We start from the raw sequence: 14697 nt of genomic DNA on the forward strand, positions 1-14697 counted from the left end.
ACAAGACGCAGATGTGCACAAGACTGATTATCGTTTCGGGTGAAGTCATTCCAGCTCTCAGTTGAATCATGCCCAATCTAAAGTCGTTTCGTGTGTTTTTAGATGACCGGTTAACAGCGGTTGCTGTAGAGATTTTCGGTGCTTTTGAGAAAATGGTAGTAGAGTACCAGGAAGAGAATGATCGATTACGAAGACTGCTGCGGATTACGCCGGGGACAAAACTATGTGAAATCGGTACGTAGCTAAATCTGTAGATGGCTAACTAGTTATACTCAAACTGTCTGCTTCGATTTTAAAATAATATCTACATACTGTAACTTTTGTCATGAAAAGCTGATTGATATAGCCATTCTCTAAACTCCTGTATGTAAAAGCTATTTCAGATCATAGCGTCAAATTGAAAGTACGTTCGTGGATTTCACCTCCGTCACCGTGCTGGACAGGGGCTAATTACTTTGCCATGGGCTAATTGCCGGTTTGTCTTACACTATCACTATAGGTCTAATATGAGGTGGACACCCACCTCATATTATCTAGCTAGTTCACGTTATACTGTATTTACACCACCGTTCAAACGTTTGGGATCACTTAGATATTTCTTTGTTTTCCTTAAATCTGAACACCTGGGCTCCAGACTGTAGGACAAATGGTCATGATTTTAAAAATTTTCACTTGGCTTTTTGCATGACGTTTTTATTGGTCAGTGAGACCAATAAAATGCTGGTATTTGGTGTCATTGACACTTCGTTAACAAATCAACTATTTAAGACTTTTTTCCTCCCTGATGTTTTTATTTGCTTAAAAGTTGATGTTAATATTTCTCCTGATAACAAAATGTTTAGTTGCGTGTGTGGCTATTTGGGGAGTTGCTTTCCCCCCATAACTAAACCCTCCTCCCAACAGAGTAGCTGTGAAAACTGCACAATTTTGTAAATATTCAATGGTGGAAACTTTCTGTGGGAATAACAGAGCAACAGTGAAGTGCAGTGCGGATTTCTTCTCATCTGCAAGCAGAGTCTGAACATCCAATAGGATGGCATTGTCTCCCTGAATCTGGCTACTGCTGTAGGTTTCAGGAGTTAAGGCATCCAGTAGGATCCCTTTGAAGCGGCTCTGAATATTTGCAGTTGGCATGAAACCGTTACTGGTCTCACGATAAATAACAGTAAAATTCCTGACAGTTAGTATTACCGTTTCAAATGTATATGATCATTAAAGTCATTGATTACCGCAATTTGAATAACTCATGGTTAATACTGTCCAGTGTCAACCAAAGCTAGTCACAGTCTGACGCAGGTGCCGCATGCAACGTGGTTCGTGTCCCCTATAAACATGTAGTGTAAACTAAAGAGGCTCAAAGTTGATTAGCAACACAGGCAATTCTGTGCCAGTGGAATGTCAATTTATAATTTTTGCCCCTGCTTTCCAGAAATCCTGTTCCAGCCAAGACCCCCACATGGCAGTCCTTCCTCCTTGGCTTATTTTGAGAATGTGCATTTTACCTGAATGATATATAGCATAAGTATGCCATAGGGAGCGAAGTTTGCTTACTGTAAGAAACTATAATGGCAGCTAGAGACCAGGATGACAAACTGCCAATTCCTCCCTTGTTCACTACAGCATACACTATGAAAACTACAAAGAAGCGAAAGAAGACTTAGTCTAAGTCTCTATAGCTAGAAACCAGGAACCCTAAACTAATGTTGGAAAGCTAAGAATAACGTCAATCTCTGGGTTAGCGCTTTTTTTGGGGGAACAGTTAATTCTATATATTTTTTTATTTATTATTCAAAACGTAATTCTCTATTGGGCATTGGTGCAGAACAGCTTTCATGACCAGTTAGTAATTGCAACCCAGCTATGCAGTTTGTGAAACAATTTCTCTAGTTAACTAATGGAATCCCCAGCAGGAAAAAGTCCTACCTAGCAGCTTTAACATCTCTTGAGTCGTGATGACCGCCCCTTACTACTTTATAGCAAATTCAAGGCAAGTTAAACCCAACAAATTAAATATGCTGACAATTTTCCATTTTCATATCAAGTGAACAAAGATGCCTACATATAGGATGTTAAGCAGAAGCTTCTTTATGAAGGAGAGACTGGACGTGTTCATTTAATTTGTTTACATATTTTGTTATTTTAATGTCAACACCTGCACATTGTTAGATTTTTTTCATATGATTGTATTGTTCTTACATGCACATTGCTTTACTTGTGTTGTGTTTATATGCTCATTGAATTAGCTTGCTTATAGTTGTGTTGATTAAAACCTGCATTAGGGAAACTTTAACCTCTCCTGGCCCCATGGTTCCATCTTTAATGTTAATTATTTTAATGTTTATGCACACAAAGTGTATAGGGCTGATAATTTTATTTGTTGGTTGGTTTTCAATATAAAACTTGGTGAAACTATTTCAGTGTGTTTATCAGTACTTTTTGAACATTTCTAGCACATTTTTACAATACAGCGATAAATCTCATCACCGTGATAATTTTGGTCACTATAACCCCTATAGCCCCTTCACATACTTAACCACATCTTTGGCTCTCTTGTAGAGTGTATCCATTGTTTTCAGTGCCTTGATATCCTTGAGGAGCAGGTTCAATACATTTGCAGCATAGACAGTGGGTGTGATGTGATGGTAGGCCTCCTCCACTTAAGACCAAGCAGACTTCATGTTTGCAGCATTGTCTGTAACCAGTGCAAATAGCTTCTACAGGTCATTGATGACCAACTTCCGCTCATGCGCAATGTTGGGGTCTTTGTGTCTGTTGTCCCTTGTGTCTCTGCTCTTGTAGAATACTTATTGAGGGGTAGAGATGATGTAGTTAATTATTCTTTGCCCATGTATATTCAACCACCCATCAGAGATGATTGCAATGCAACTGCTATGTAGATTTCAATAACTAGCTCCACCTCCAATCTGTTGAGGTTGAGTTGACCAACTAAAATGTGTCCCAAAAGCATGGAGATGTCTTTTGTTGTAGACTTTGGTGCACATTGTCCACTATGTGTTCCATAGTAGTAGGCCTAACAACATAAGCCCTGTGTAATAATTCACGTATAATTAAATTGAATGATTTATATGTTCTGTTTTATTCTATGATATTTAGATGAACTCTGCTCCTCGTTTTCTTCCCTCCAGATTCCCTGCAGTTCTCTCTCGCAGTTTCTGAAGAGGAAGTTCCTCCAGAGCAGCAGCCCTGTGAGCAGGAGTGGAAAACCATTCTGGAGCAGGACGACCCAGAACCCACACAGGTAAAAGAGGAACAGGCTGAACATGGGATTGGCCAGGAGGAAGAGCAGCTTCAAGGGCTGCAGCCGAATATCATAGAGTTCACATTTACTCCTTCCTGTGTGAAATATGAACGTGATCAGGTGGACCCACTGTCCTTGACTCCTCCCCAAACCGAGACTGTGGCAAACAGAGAGAGTGACTCTAAAGCAGTGGATCTAACACATTTTGATGCTGTGACATATATAAAAGGTCTTGATATTCCCTGCGACCATCCAGATAATCAAAACCATGCCTTTACTCACAACTCTTCTTTTAACAGCGACCCGTTAGGACTTTACAGCAGCTCTCAATTGCAACCTGGTCCACCACAGGATCCATACCCAGCTTTGCAGAAACAATGTTCCAACGCCAGCACTTCATCTAAAAATACTTACTGCTGCCGTGACTGTGATGAAACATTCATTCTGAAGGCTGATCTGCAGATGCATTTGACTCTCGCCAAGAAGACTGTTAGTGAATGTCGTTTCTGCCAAAAACGCTACAATTCTGCCTGTAAACTGAAGGCCCATGTGCAACTCTGTCATGCTAGGAAAACTTGTACCTGCCCTGTTTGTGGAAAGACCTTCAATTACAAAGAAGATCTGCTCAGACATACAAGGATTCACACAGGAGAGACATTTTTGAGCTGTGGTGACTGTGGAAAAAGATTCAGTCATAAAGGAGACCTAGGAAAGCATATCATGACTCACACTGGAGAGAAACGATTTAGGTGTGGTGACTGTGGAAAAAGCTTTAATCGAAAGTGGAACCTAACAGATCATATACGGACTCACACAGGAGAGAAACCATTTAGTTGTGGTGACTGTGGGAAAAGCTTCAATCAGAAGGGGACCCTAAGAAGGCACATTCGGACTCACACCAGAGAAAAACTCCTGGGCTGCTCAGTCTGTAGCAAAAGATTCACTCATAAGAATAATCTGCTAAAGCATGTACAAAGCATCCACAAAGACATAAGACTTGAAAAAAACTGAAAGAATAAAGAAAATAAGTACAAAAAAATAGCTTTCAAAAAATGGGAAAAGAAATGCATAACTGTTTGTGGAAAAAAGCAGCTTTGGATTATTTGTGGTTTTTAGAATAGATGCAAAGTAGAGTTACTTTTTTTTAGATGTTATATGTGGATGAATTTAGATGTTATTTCAATGATGATGCAAACATTAACAAAAAGTGTTATGAGAACTTCAAAGATATCCTGCAAATCAGGTTTGAGAATTCTGTGAGGTCAATGCTGTGTTTTTTTAATGCCGAAAACTACTTCAGAAATAGCTTTTTCTAGAGTGATTTCACTTCACTAATCTTGAATGTAATGACTGAACTGCAAGTTTAGCACCAATAATGTCTGACTCCCTCTGTCCTGACAATGTTTTATTAACAATTTGTTTGATGTATAACAATGTAATACTAAAACAGCTATCAAATGATGCATTTAACCATGACAAAATCCATTATTATGTTGACAATCTTTGAATGATTTTGTTAGACAGCAAATCAGTAGGACGTGGGGGTAGCTATTGCATTCATCAGCTCACCAAATCACATTAAAGATGGCATTAACGACATTTAATAAAAAATTGCATTTATAATAGACAAAAAATAATGTGGCAATAGTTTGATATTTAACTAGCCACATGTGACATAATGCACATTTGCAATTTTGCGGTTAGCAAAAGGCAGATGTCCAATATCTACTATCGTGGTTTGGACAGGAATTGTACAGAACAGTTCACCATTTGGATCTAGAATAGTTTTTGTGCTATGAGGCAATATTCAACCCATGTACAATATATTACAGTGTATTGCAATAACGGCAGAGAAGGGGGTAGAACATGTAATGTGGCTGGATGTAACACACAGTGGCTTTCCAAAACTCATTTTGTTTGATTACTAGACATTATCCGGTCTATTTTCTAGGGAAAAAATTGCTGTGAGGCAATGTATATTTCATGTATATGCATTTTTGGCCAATGGTATGGGTGGCGCAAAACGCCAGAAACACTTGCAATAACCCAGGACCCAAAGATCTGACAGCCTATTTTCACTTTACACATTTTCCTGAGAATTTCCTACAATACATTCACTACATTTATAATATATTATGCACTATGAGGCAAATAATACAGGTGCTGGTCATAAAATTTGAATATCATCAAAAAGTTGATTTATTTCTGTAATTCCATAAAAAAAAATGAAACTTTTATATTCATTCATTACACACAGACGGATATATTTCAAATGTTTATTTCATTTAATTATGATGATTATAACTGACAACTAATGAAAATCCCAAATTCAGTATCTCTGAAAATTAGAATATTACTTAAGACCGATGCAAAAAAAATATTTTTACAAATGTTGGCCAACTGAAAAGTATGAACATGAAAAGTATGAGCATGTACAGCACTCACTACTTAGTTGGGGCTCCTTTTGCCTGAATTACTGCAGCAATGCGGTGTGGCACGGAGTCGATCAGTCTGTGGCACTGCTCAGGTGTTATGAGGGCCTAGGTTGCTCTGATAGTGGCCTTCAGCTCTTCTGCATTGTTGGGTCTGGCGTATCGCATTTTCCTCTTCACAATACCCCATAGATTTTCTATAGAGTTAAGGTCAGGTGAGTTTGCTGTCCAATTAAGAACAGGGATACCATGGTCCTTAAACCAGGTACTGGTAGCTTTGGCACTGTGTGCAGGTGCCAAGTCCTGTTGGAAAATGAAATCTGCATCTCCATAAAGTTGGTCAGCAGCAGGAAGCAAGAAGTGCTCTAAAACTTCCTGGTAGACAGCTGTGGACCAACACCAGCAGATGACATGGCACCCCAAACCATCACTGACTGTGGAAACTTTACACAGGACTTCAAGCAATGTGGATTCTGTGCCTCTCCTCTCTTCCTCCAGACTCTGGGACCTTGATTTCCAAAGGAAATGCAAAATGTACTTTCATCAGAAAACAAATCAGCAGCAGTCCAGTCCTTTTTGTCTGTAGCACAGGCGAGATGCTTCTGATGCTGTGTCTTGTTCAAGAGTGGCTTGACACAAGGAATGCGACAGCTGAAACCCATGTCTTGCATATGTCTGAGCGTGGTGGTTCTGACTCCAGCTGCAGTCCACTCTTTGTGAATCTCCCCCACATTTTTGAATGGGTTTTCTTTCACAATCCTCTATTAATGTGCTTGGACACAGAGCTTTGTGAATAGCCAGCCTCTTTAGCTCCTTGTGCAAGGTGTCAATGGTCGTCTTTTGGACAGCTGTCAAGTCAGCAGTCTTCCCCATGATTGTGTTGCCTACAGAACTAGACTGAGAGACCATTTAAAGGCATTTGCAGGTGTTTTGGGTCAATTAGCTGATTAGAGTGTGGCAACAGGTGTCTTCAATATTGAACCTTTTCACAATATTCAAATTTTCTGAAATACTGAATTTGGGGTTTTCATTAGTTGTCAGTTATAATCATCAAAATTAAAAGAAATAAACAATTGAAATATCAGTCAGTGTGGAATTAATGTATAAATTATACAAATTTCACTATTTGAATGGAATTACTGAAATAAATCAACTTTTTGATGATATTCTAATTTTATGACCAGCACCTGTATTTTATAGAGTGACTGACTTGTGCTGTGGCCCGTGATATCGGTGGAGTAAAAAGCCAATACTTGCAGTTACAGTGCCCCGTGATTTGATACCAAATGTTTGCTCGAAACACTTTGAGGCGATGTGTATTCCATATACAGTGATTTACACTGGCTGCATGTATTTGGCCTTGCAACATCAGAATCTGATTTATTTTTTTAAATGTCACTTAAATATGGAGGAATATTAGTTATTGTTAATGTTCTGAGTTTTTTTCCCATCAATATACACAGTTTCATGTTACTTTTCGACTAGTCAGTCGACGACTTATTTGGAAATATTCCAAAATTCGGTGACCCGGAAGTACTTTTTAAAATTTTGGTCACAAACGGTGAGTGGGTTTCCTTTGTAATCATTCTTTCCTCATCGACGAAACCATACACTCTACGTAATACGTAACTCCCAGTCTTCTGGAAAATGTCTAAACTACAGCTGTTTCGTTTGTTTTTAAATGAACGTTTAACCGCGGCTGCTCTTGAAATTTTCGGGGCAGTTGAGAGAACGGTAACGGAGTATCAGGAAGAAAATTGTCGACTACGAAGTATGCTCTCTAATCGGATCACGGCGGATATTAAACTATGTAGAATTGGTGCGTATTTTGTCTAATTACTTACGATGGTTTTACTCAAACATGTATGGATTGCTTATTTTGGCTGTTTCAAGATACTCGTTAGATACCAAAATATAATGGAGTATTGCGATAGGAAATAATAAAACGGAAAGGTTGTAGAAGGTTGGGAGTGAAGTTTGGGCTGACACCGCACGACTGAACAACGGATGGATGGTAGTGATGGTTCGTTCGCTAATGTTGAGAAACGAATCGTATTGGTGATCGCTTTGGCTCCCTGATTTGTAAGGTCATCCCACTATTATTTGCAGATGAGGTAAAACATTTCAGTAAAGATTGTATACATGCAGTTTAGAATAAACAAATAATGGAGAGCGCTTCTGCTTTTATCCGGTATGGTAACGCTGCGAAAGCAGTGTGTGTAATTTATCCTGGTACTTTTCATGCAATCAACTTACGCCGCGAACACAGCGTGCCTTTTAAAAATATATATCAAAGTGCAATGTACAAACGGCGCTACATCAGATATATCATCAGCACAACACCAGCAGATAAACATAATTTAAAAAAATGTAGGCCATTATAATAAACTAATCTTTATGTCAATGGAAGTCGTTACGACGTTGCGTTTTGTTTACAGCAGGGGTGTCAAACCGGTTCCACGGAGGGCCGAGTGTCTGCAGGTTTTTGGTTTTTCCTATAAATTGGTTCCTAGTTCATACCTACACAACCAGGTGAGGGTAGAAACTAACCAATCAGTGACCTAATTAACCAATCAAGTACAAGGAGAGAGCAAAAACCTGCAGACACTCGGCCCTCCGTGGAACCGGTTTGACACCTGTGGTTTACAGCATCAATTCAAAATGTCCAACTTTGCGACAGTCTAACGTACCGTACAAGAACAGGAAGTTGTGAAACTACAGAAGATGAATTAATTTAGCTTTTCAGCGGTAGGTGATGGAATATAGCAACATTCAAATACCTCCTTTATTCCAGTTAGCGAAATATGAACGCTAGGTTATATTACAAATGTATGAATATTTTTCGAATTCATTGCATGGTCTCGTGAACTCAATTTGACAAGGCGTAACAATCCAGTTGTCTAACATGTTTACCCAGGTAGACCCAGTCCATTGAGTTCACTTCAAGGATTTGGGTTAAACATGTCCTCATTAAAAAAATATGATACTAAGAAACTACTGTAATGTGCTGTTTGGAGGGCTCAGGGAGCAGACCATCAGGTATATTGACCACTTGTACCCAAAGCAGCATAGGGAGATCAACTCTATATGACTTTATTCCAAGACAAGCAACCACCATCTCAATTAGTTAACATGACACAGGTAACTTTAGACACAGGTTGGGCGTAACAACCCAATGTCAATCATTCAATTCACTCTGTTACATACTAGCCCCTTTCAATTTGAAACATCCACATTACTTTTAAATCACATTGTGTCTGTTTTAAATAGACGGCTTCAATGTGTAATTTGTTGAGAGAATCCAACAATAAGAACATAAATAACAAATCTCTAGCCTGCACAACTAACACAACCAGCTAGTTATTTTTTTTTGTTGCCAGCTCCACAAAGAAAATGGTTAACAGGCCAACAAAAATGTAGCACATACTTTATATTATGGGCTAGAATACATCAAGGTCCCTTCCGTTGCAAACATCAAAGTACCGGCTCACATGCAGTCCGCCAGTACACAGCAAGCTCCGTGTAATTTTCGAACACGCATTAGTCGAAGCCTCCCTATTGTCCAGTCTCCTCACAAAGGTCAAGTCAAACTTCAGCTGGCAGAATAGTTCCCCCACGCAGCATACAGCTAGGCAGCTCTATCCATTCCGTTTCAGGCATCGGTCAGGTGGATAGCAGAATCCTCCAGTGTAGGTGTGCCACACACGGTTTCTAGTCCAATATGACAGTAACGTCCTGATGAAAGTTTTGGTCTGTGAAGATTTTTTACAGACTGACGGTCCAGTACACTCTATTTGCTTGTACGACAGCTAGCAGTGAGGAAGGTGATTGTGCAAATGAAACATCATGGCAAGCTGCTCCTACTGTATTCCAAGTGTCCCTTGGTCATGAGTCAACTTCAACAGATACTCAGATCCAAACATTATAACAAAAAAAAACATCCCATCGCTGTCACCAACATAACGTCCTTTTTGGAGGGTTCATGAAGTAGAGAATAAGAAACCTGCACACTGGTATGCTCGTATGCAATAATTAAATACCAACTTTTCACCAGACAAACTGTCTTCATCAGAGTACCATCACCAGCACTGCAGGTCACATGCTTATACGCCGATCAGCCATAACATTATGACCACTGACAGGTCAAGTGAATAATACTGATAATCTTGTTATCATGGCACCTATTAGTGGGTAGGATATATTAGGCAGCAAGTGAACATTCTATCCTCAAAGTTGATGTGTTAGAAGAAGGAAAAATGGTCAAGCGTAAGGATTTGAATGATTTTGACAAGGGCCGAATTGTGATGGCTAGACGACTGGGTTAGAGCATCTCCAAAACTGCAGCCCCTGTCCACTGCCGAAAGTGCCTACAATTGGCACGTGAGTATCAGAATTGGACCACAGAGCAATGGAAGAAGGTGGTCTGATGAGTCACGTTTCTTTTACATCACGTGGATGACTGGGTGCATGTCCGTCACTTAACTGTAGAACACATGGCACCTGGATACACTATGGGAAGGTGGCAAACAGGCGGAGGCAATGTTCTGCTGGGAAACCTTTGGTCCTGCTATTCCTCATCCATGTAGATGTTGCTTTCACACGTACCATCTACCTTTCAGCAGGATAATGGGCCCTTCCACAAATCAAAAATTGTTCAGGAATGGTTTGAGGAGCACAACGTGTTCAAGGTGTTGACTTCGCCTCAATTCTTCAGATGTCATTCCAATTGCGCATCTGTTGGATGTGCTGGACAAACAAGTCTGATCCATGGAGGCCCCACCTCACAATTTTGTAGTGCAATGTTTTTGATATGTTGTACAATAAGCTCAATGTGTATAATTGTATATAGCTCTGGAAAAAATTAAGAGACCTGCCCCTTTTTTCTTTTCTAAAAATGTCAAAAAGGAAGGTTTTGAGTGAGGACCGGAAGCGTTAAATTTGCAGTGGTCTCCTTAATTTTAAACCTTCTGTTCCTCACTCAAAACCTTCCTTTTCAACTTTTTTGGAAATAAAATTGTGCAGTGGTCTTTTAATTTTTTCTGTTGCTGTATGTTTTTAAAGATTATATTTGGGCAGTTTATTATTTATTAGAGATAATTGTGAAAGACAGCAGAGTTTTGTTGAAATAAATGCTGCTGTGCACTAGAGAGCAGCTTTGGATAACAAGATATTTCAATAAATGGAATGTGTTGCCATTTTTAGGGTTATCATTACATTTAAGGTGAGTCAAAGTAAAAGGAGGTGGTAATTTAATTAATGCGTAATGAGAGGATGTGGTATATGGCAAATAGATCATGACTAAGAGCTGTTTTCATGTGTGATTAAAACAAGAGTGCCGGGATGCAGCACTTAGCAGTGTCATTTTGGCAATATATCACAAACAGCTAACATGTCTTTTTGCTATTGAAACGAGCTACCAATGGTTTATAGAAACCCACCCTAGTCTTAATATTGGCAAGTTGTTTTGTGCTCTAGGGGAAAGTCAGAAACCATATAACAGGACATGAAAATCTATTTTGAAAATCATTACAGGTAGCCAGGAACAGTGACAATTTCAAAAGTCTAGAAGGGAGAACATATAGCTGCTGACAATATTTCACCCACTATATACACTTTTTCTTCTTAACCATTGTAGTTAATAGAAAAGTATTCAATATTTCTTGCAAATGTTCTAAACCGTTTTATTTATTTTCTTCCCATAAAAACCCACCAACCGCACCAAAGCCTACCCCATTGCATAACCTATTTATAGCCGTTGCATTATTTATGTAGGTCTCAAGGGTCATATACAGCAGTCTATAGTTCACGTGTATAGGTCGTGATCTTCTGAAGACTTCAGTACATAATTTCTGCACCTCCTCTTCTCCCTCCAGAATCCCAGCCTCTTTCTCTACCTCTCTCTGAATTGGATATTCCACCTGATGAGCAGCCATGGAGCCCTCATCTGACACAGGAAGACCCAGAGCCAACACAAATCAAAGAGGAACAGGAGGAACTCCGTACCAGTGAGGAGGAAGAGCATCTTCAAGTGCAGGATGATGTCATAATGTTCAAATTCCCTCTCCCCTATGTGAAAAGTGAATGTGGTCAGGAGCACCAACTTCAGTCCACAAATCTTCCCCAAACCCTGGAGAACAGGGAGAGTGACTTCAAACCATTTGATCTGACCAACTTAAACAGTCTTGACATTTCCGTTAACCTTGTAGATAATCCTAAGAATGCTGCAATTTACAGCTCCGCCATGAGCAGAGGCCCAGTAGGACTTTGCAGAACCCACGGTGGGAAGCCCAGCGTCTGCCCGTTTTGTGGCAAGACCTTCAAACAAAAAAACCATCTGTCCCGACACCTGATCATTCACACAGGAAAGAAACCATTTAGCTGCAGTAACTGTCAGAAGAGTTTCAATCGCAAGGAGACCCTAACCAGACATGAACTGATACACACAGGGGAGAAATCCTTTTGCTGCGCTGACTGTGGGAAAAGGTTCAATCGGAAGAAACGCTTAACCATGCACATATTGACTCATAGAGGCGAAAAACCTTTTAACTGTGGTGACTGTGGGAAAAGTTTCTACTCCAAGCAGACACTAACCAGGCATAACATGACTCACACGGGAGAGAAACCCTTTAGCTGTGGCGACTGTGGAAGAAGCTTCAGTCGTAAAGAGCACCTTACTGGGCATATATTTGCTTTCCATTGATATCTTTACCAGGCCAGTTGAACCGACCAGTATGTAGGGAATCGTATGGCAACGCTAATCTCCTTTCTCCTCATGGGAGAAGGATTCAGAATCGCTACTGTTATATGTTGTATTTTTCAAGAAGGGCCATATATCATTCGTCAATAACTCTTAGTCACTCTGGATAAGGGCATCTGCTAAGTGACTGAAATTTCAAATGTTAAATTGGTTTAATAGTACAATTAATGAATGTACTCAGAATGCCCCTTTAACATGCTCCTAATCAAACGTCTATTGACCTGCTTTGTTATTTCAACTACTGCACAATTTCCCTTTTGAATGGCAATAGCGCCGAGTGACCACTAGATAAAGGTGGTGACACACATCACAAGGAACTGCTGCTGTAGCAACCAAGAACTAGGCTTCCACACTCACAGGAAAACTTTTGACTTATGGTCAATCTACCAGAAACATTAGCAGATTAGTCCAGATGGACACACTGGTCTAAGTCAGTTCCTGAGACTATGGTAGAAGGTGGTGCGACTTAGCTCGGCTGCGTCTGGGGTGGGCATGCGAAAAAAAGTAGGACTGTTAGCCCACGCTAAGCAACAGCCACAGGCTTGACAAGAAGCAGATAAAATGAAATAAAAAGATTCAGAAAACATGTTTCTCTGACAACTTTCATTTGGTAGCACATACATTTTGCATGCTTTATAGCGCACTACTTCAGCCTGTCACAGCTGTGGTGTGGCAGGGCACGAGGCGCAGAGCTGTAGCGAAACATTCCTTTTATTTGTGCTTTCAGACACAACACAAAAGAAGAGGCACAAAATGAGAACCGAAAGGCTACACGCTTAAACAATGAAACCAAGGGCACATAAAATAAGGTCCCCAGTTAGAGGTAACATGGGGCAGCTGCCTCTAATTGAGGACAATTCAAATTGTAGCCCAGAGATGCCTAGAGGCACCTTTGCGGTCAGGCCCTGCCTGTGGCCCCCAGGCACGACCTGACACAGATCAGATGCCATAATTATCCTCATGGCTGGGTTTCCTAAACTATGGGACCAATATGGACCCTAAGCACATTAGAAGAGAGGGACAAATGTGGAAAATACATAAATGATCACGCAATTTGTGTCATTGGAGGATGATTTGGGTAATGGAAGAACTTTACATTTCTTATTTGGGACTCAAGTTGAAAAGGTTCAAGAACCCCCAGAAAAGAGGATAGAGAGCTAGTTTGTGTGCAACTCTACTTTAAAGTGAGCCAAAGTGTGTAGGTGTAGGAGATAGGGGTTGTGAAAGCGATAAAGCATGTTCAAGAGAGAAAGAGCAATGTAGAGAACAGGATAAGAGATGACATCCATGCCATTAATGCAACCACAGGAGTGCAGTCTTCGAGAATGCACAAGGACCAACAGTTCATCTGCCCCTGTTGAAAGATCACATCTCTCCATAGAAGTGCACCTAACCCTTGATTTTAACAAACAGCCCAGGGCCTGGAGACAACAGGGTGTTCGTCACAGAACTCATACAGCCACACACAGACAGTTCTTATAGGTCTATTTTGTTGTTGCATAAACTGTTAGTTTAAAGTCCTGCTGCAAAATTTAAATTAGATTGACAAGTCTGTTCCAAGATTCTCATGTTCTGTATACGTGCTTGTTTTTTTATTTTATCCATTCCTTCCAATTATTTTCTTATAAACAATACCACATTCAGCCACAAATGTTAACAAATTAGCTGCGCTATGTGGTACTCAGACTTTGGTCTGCTCCATGTTTCGACTTATTTTTTGAGGTGCTTGTTCTGGGTTTAGTTAATGGTTAGTATATTTTCTGTAGTATATGATAGTGTCAAAAGAAGCGGGTTGACCTGGAATTAATTCCCGAGAATGAATACGGAACCTTGAGTACTCACTATAAAAAGATCTGACCTCTGGCACTGAGTCTGTCATAAGCCAGGGTGGAAGTTAACTAACATTGCAGTGGGTCAAGTTACACCTTATGCTACATTCCAGTGCCTGGTAAACTGATTTCAGTTAAATCCCTCAAAGGACGTAAAATCGAAATGAAAAGATCCCAGGGCAAGTGTGAAATAACCAAAGTCGCTTGAGCGCAGGTGTATAAACACAGTTTATTTATCTCATTTGCAATTTGAAAATCAATTGCTGGTGGCCCTAATAATCATGTTACATTCGTGCGGATAAAACGTATCTGTGTGCTGATGTTCACGATTGCAAATGTGTGTCCGTGTGCCTAGGTTTTCTGCAGCGTTTTGACAATGTTAGTGGTTGTGGAGCAAAACATCAGACTACTGTAGATTAA

At 40.0% G+C, this 14697-nt stretch overlaps 1 protein-coding gene across 3 annotated transcripts; it reads left to right on the forward strand.

The window, feature by feature from the left end:
- LOC105006769 (zinc finger protein 85-like) lies at positions 1–14697 on the forward strand. 3 transcript variants are annotated; one of them, XM_010865435.4, is made up of 3 exons: positions 7–234; positions 3147–3259; positions 11565–14697. In XM_010865435.4, exons 1-3 carry the CDS (start codon positions 69–71, stop codon positions 11637–11639), a joined length of 354 nt encoding a protein of 117 aa, XP_010863737.2. In that variant the 5' UTR covers positions 7–68; the 3' UTR covers positions 11640–14697. The 3 variants fall into 3 exon arrangements, with proteins under 3 accessions (XP_010863736.2, XP_010863737.2, XP_012995773.2); XM_010865434.3 differs by lacking the exon at positions 11565–14697 and having other exon boundaries at positions 1–234; positions 3147–4729; XM_013140319.3 differs by lacking the exons at positions 7–234; positions 3147–3259 and adding an exon at positions 6987–7510.

This window comes from Esox lucius, chromosome 24 (assembly GCF_011004845.1).
Source record: "Esox lucius isolate fEsoLuc1 chromosome 24, fEsoLuc1.pri, whole genome shotgun sequence".
In the NCBI taxonomy this organism is placed as follows: Eukaryota; Metazoa; Chordata; class Actinopteri; order Esociformes; family Esocidae; genus Esox; species Esox lucius.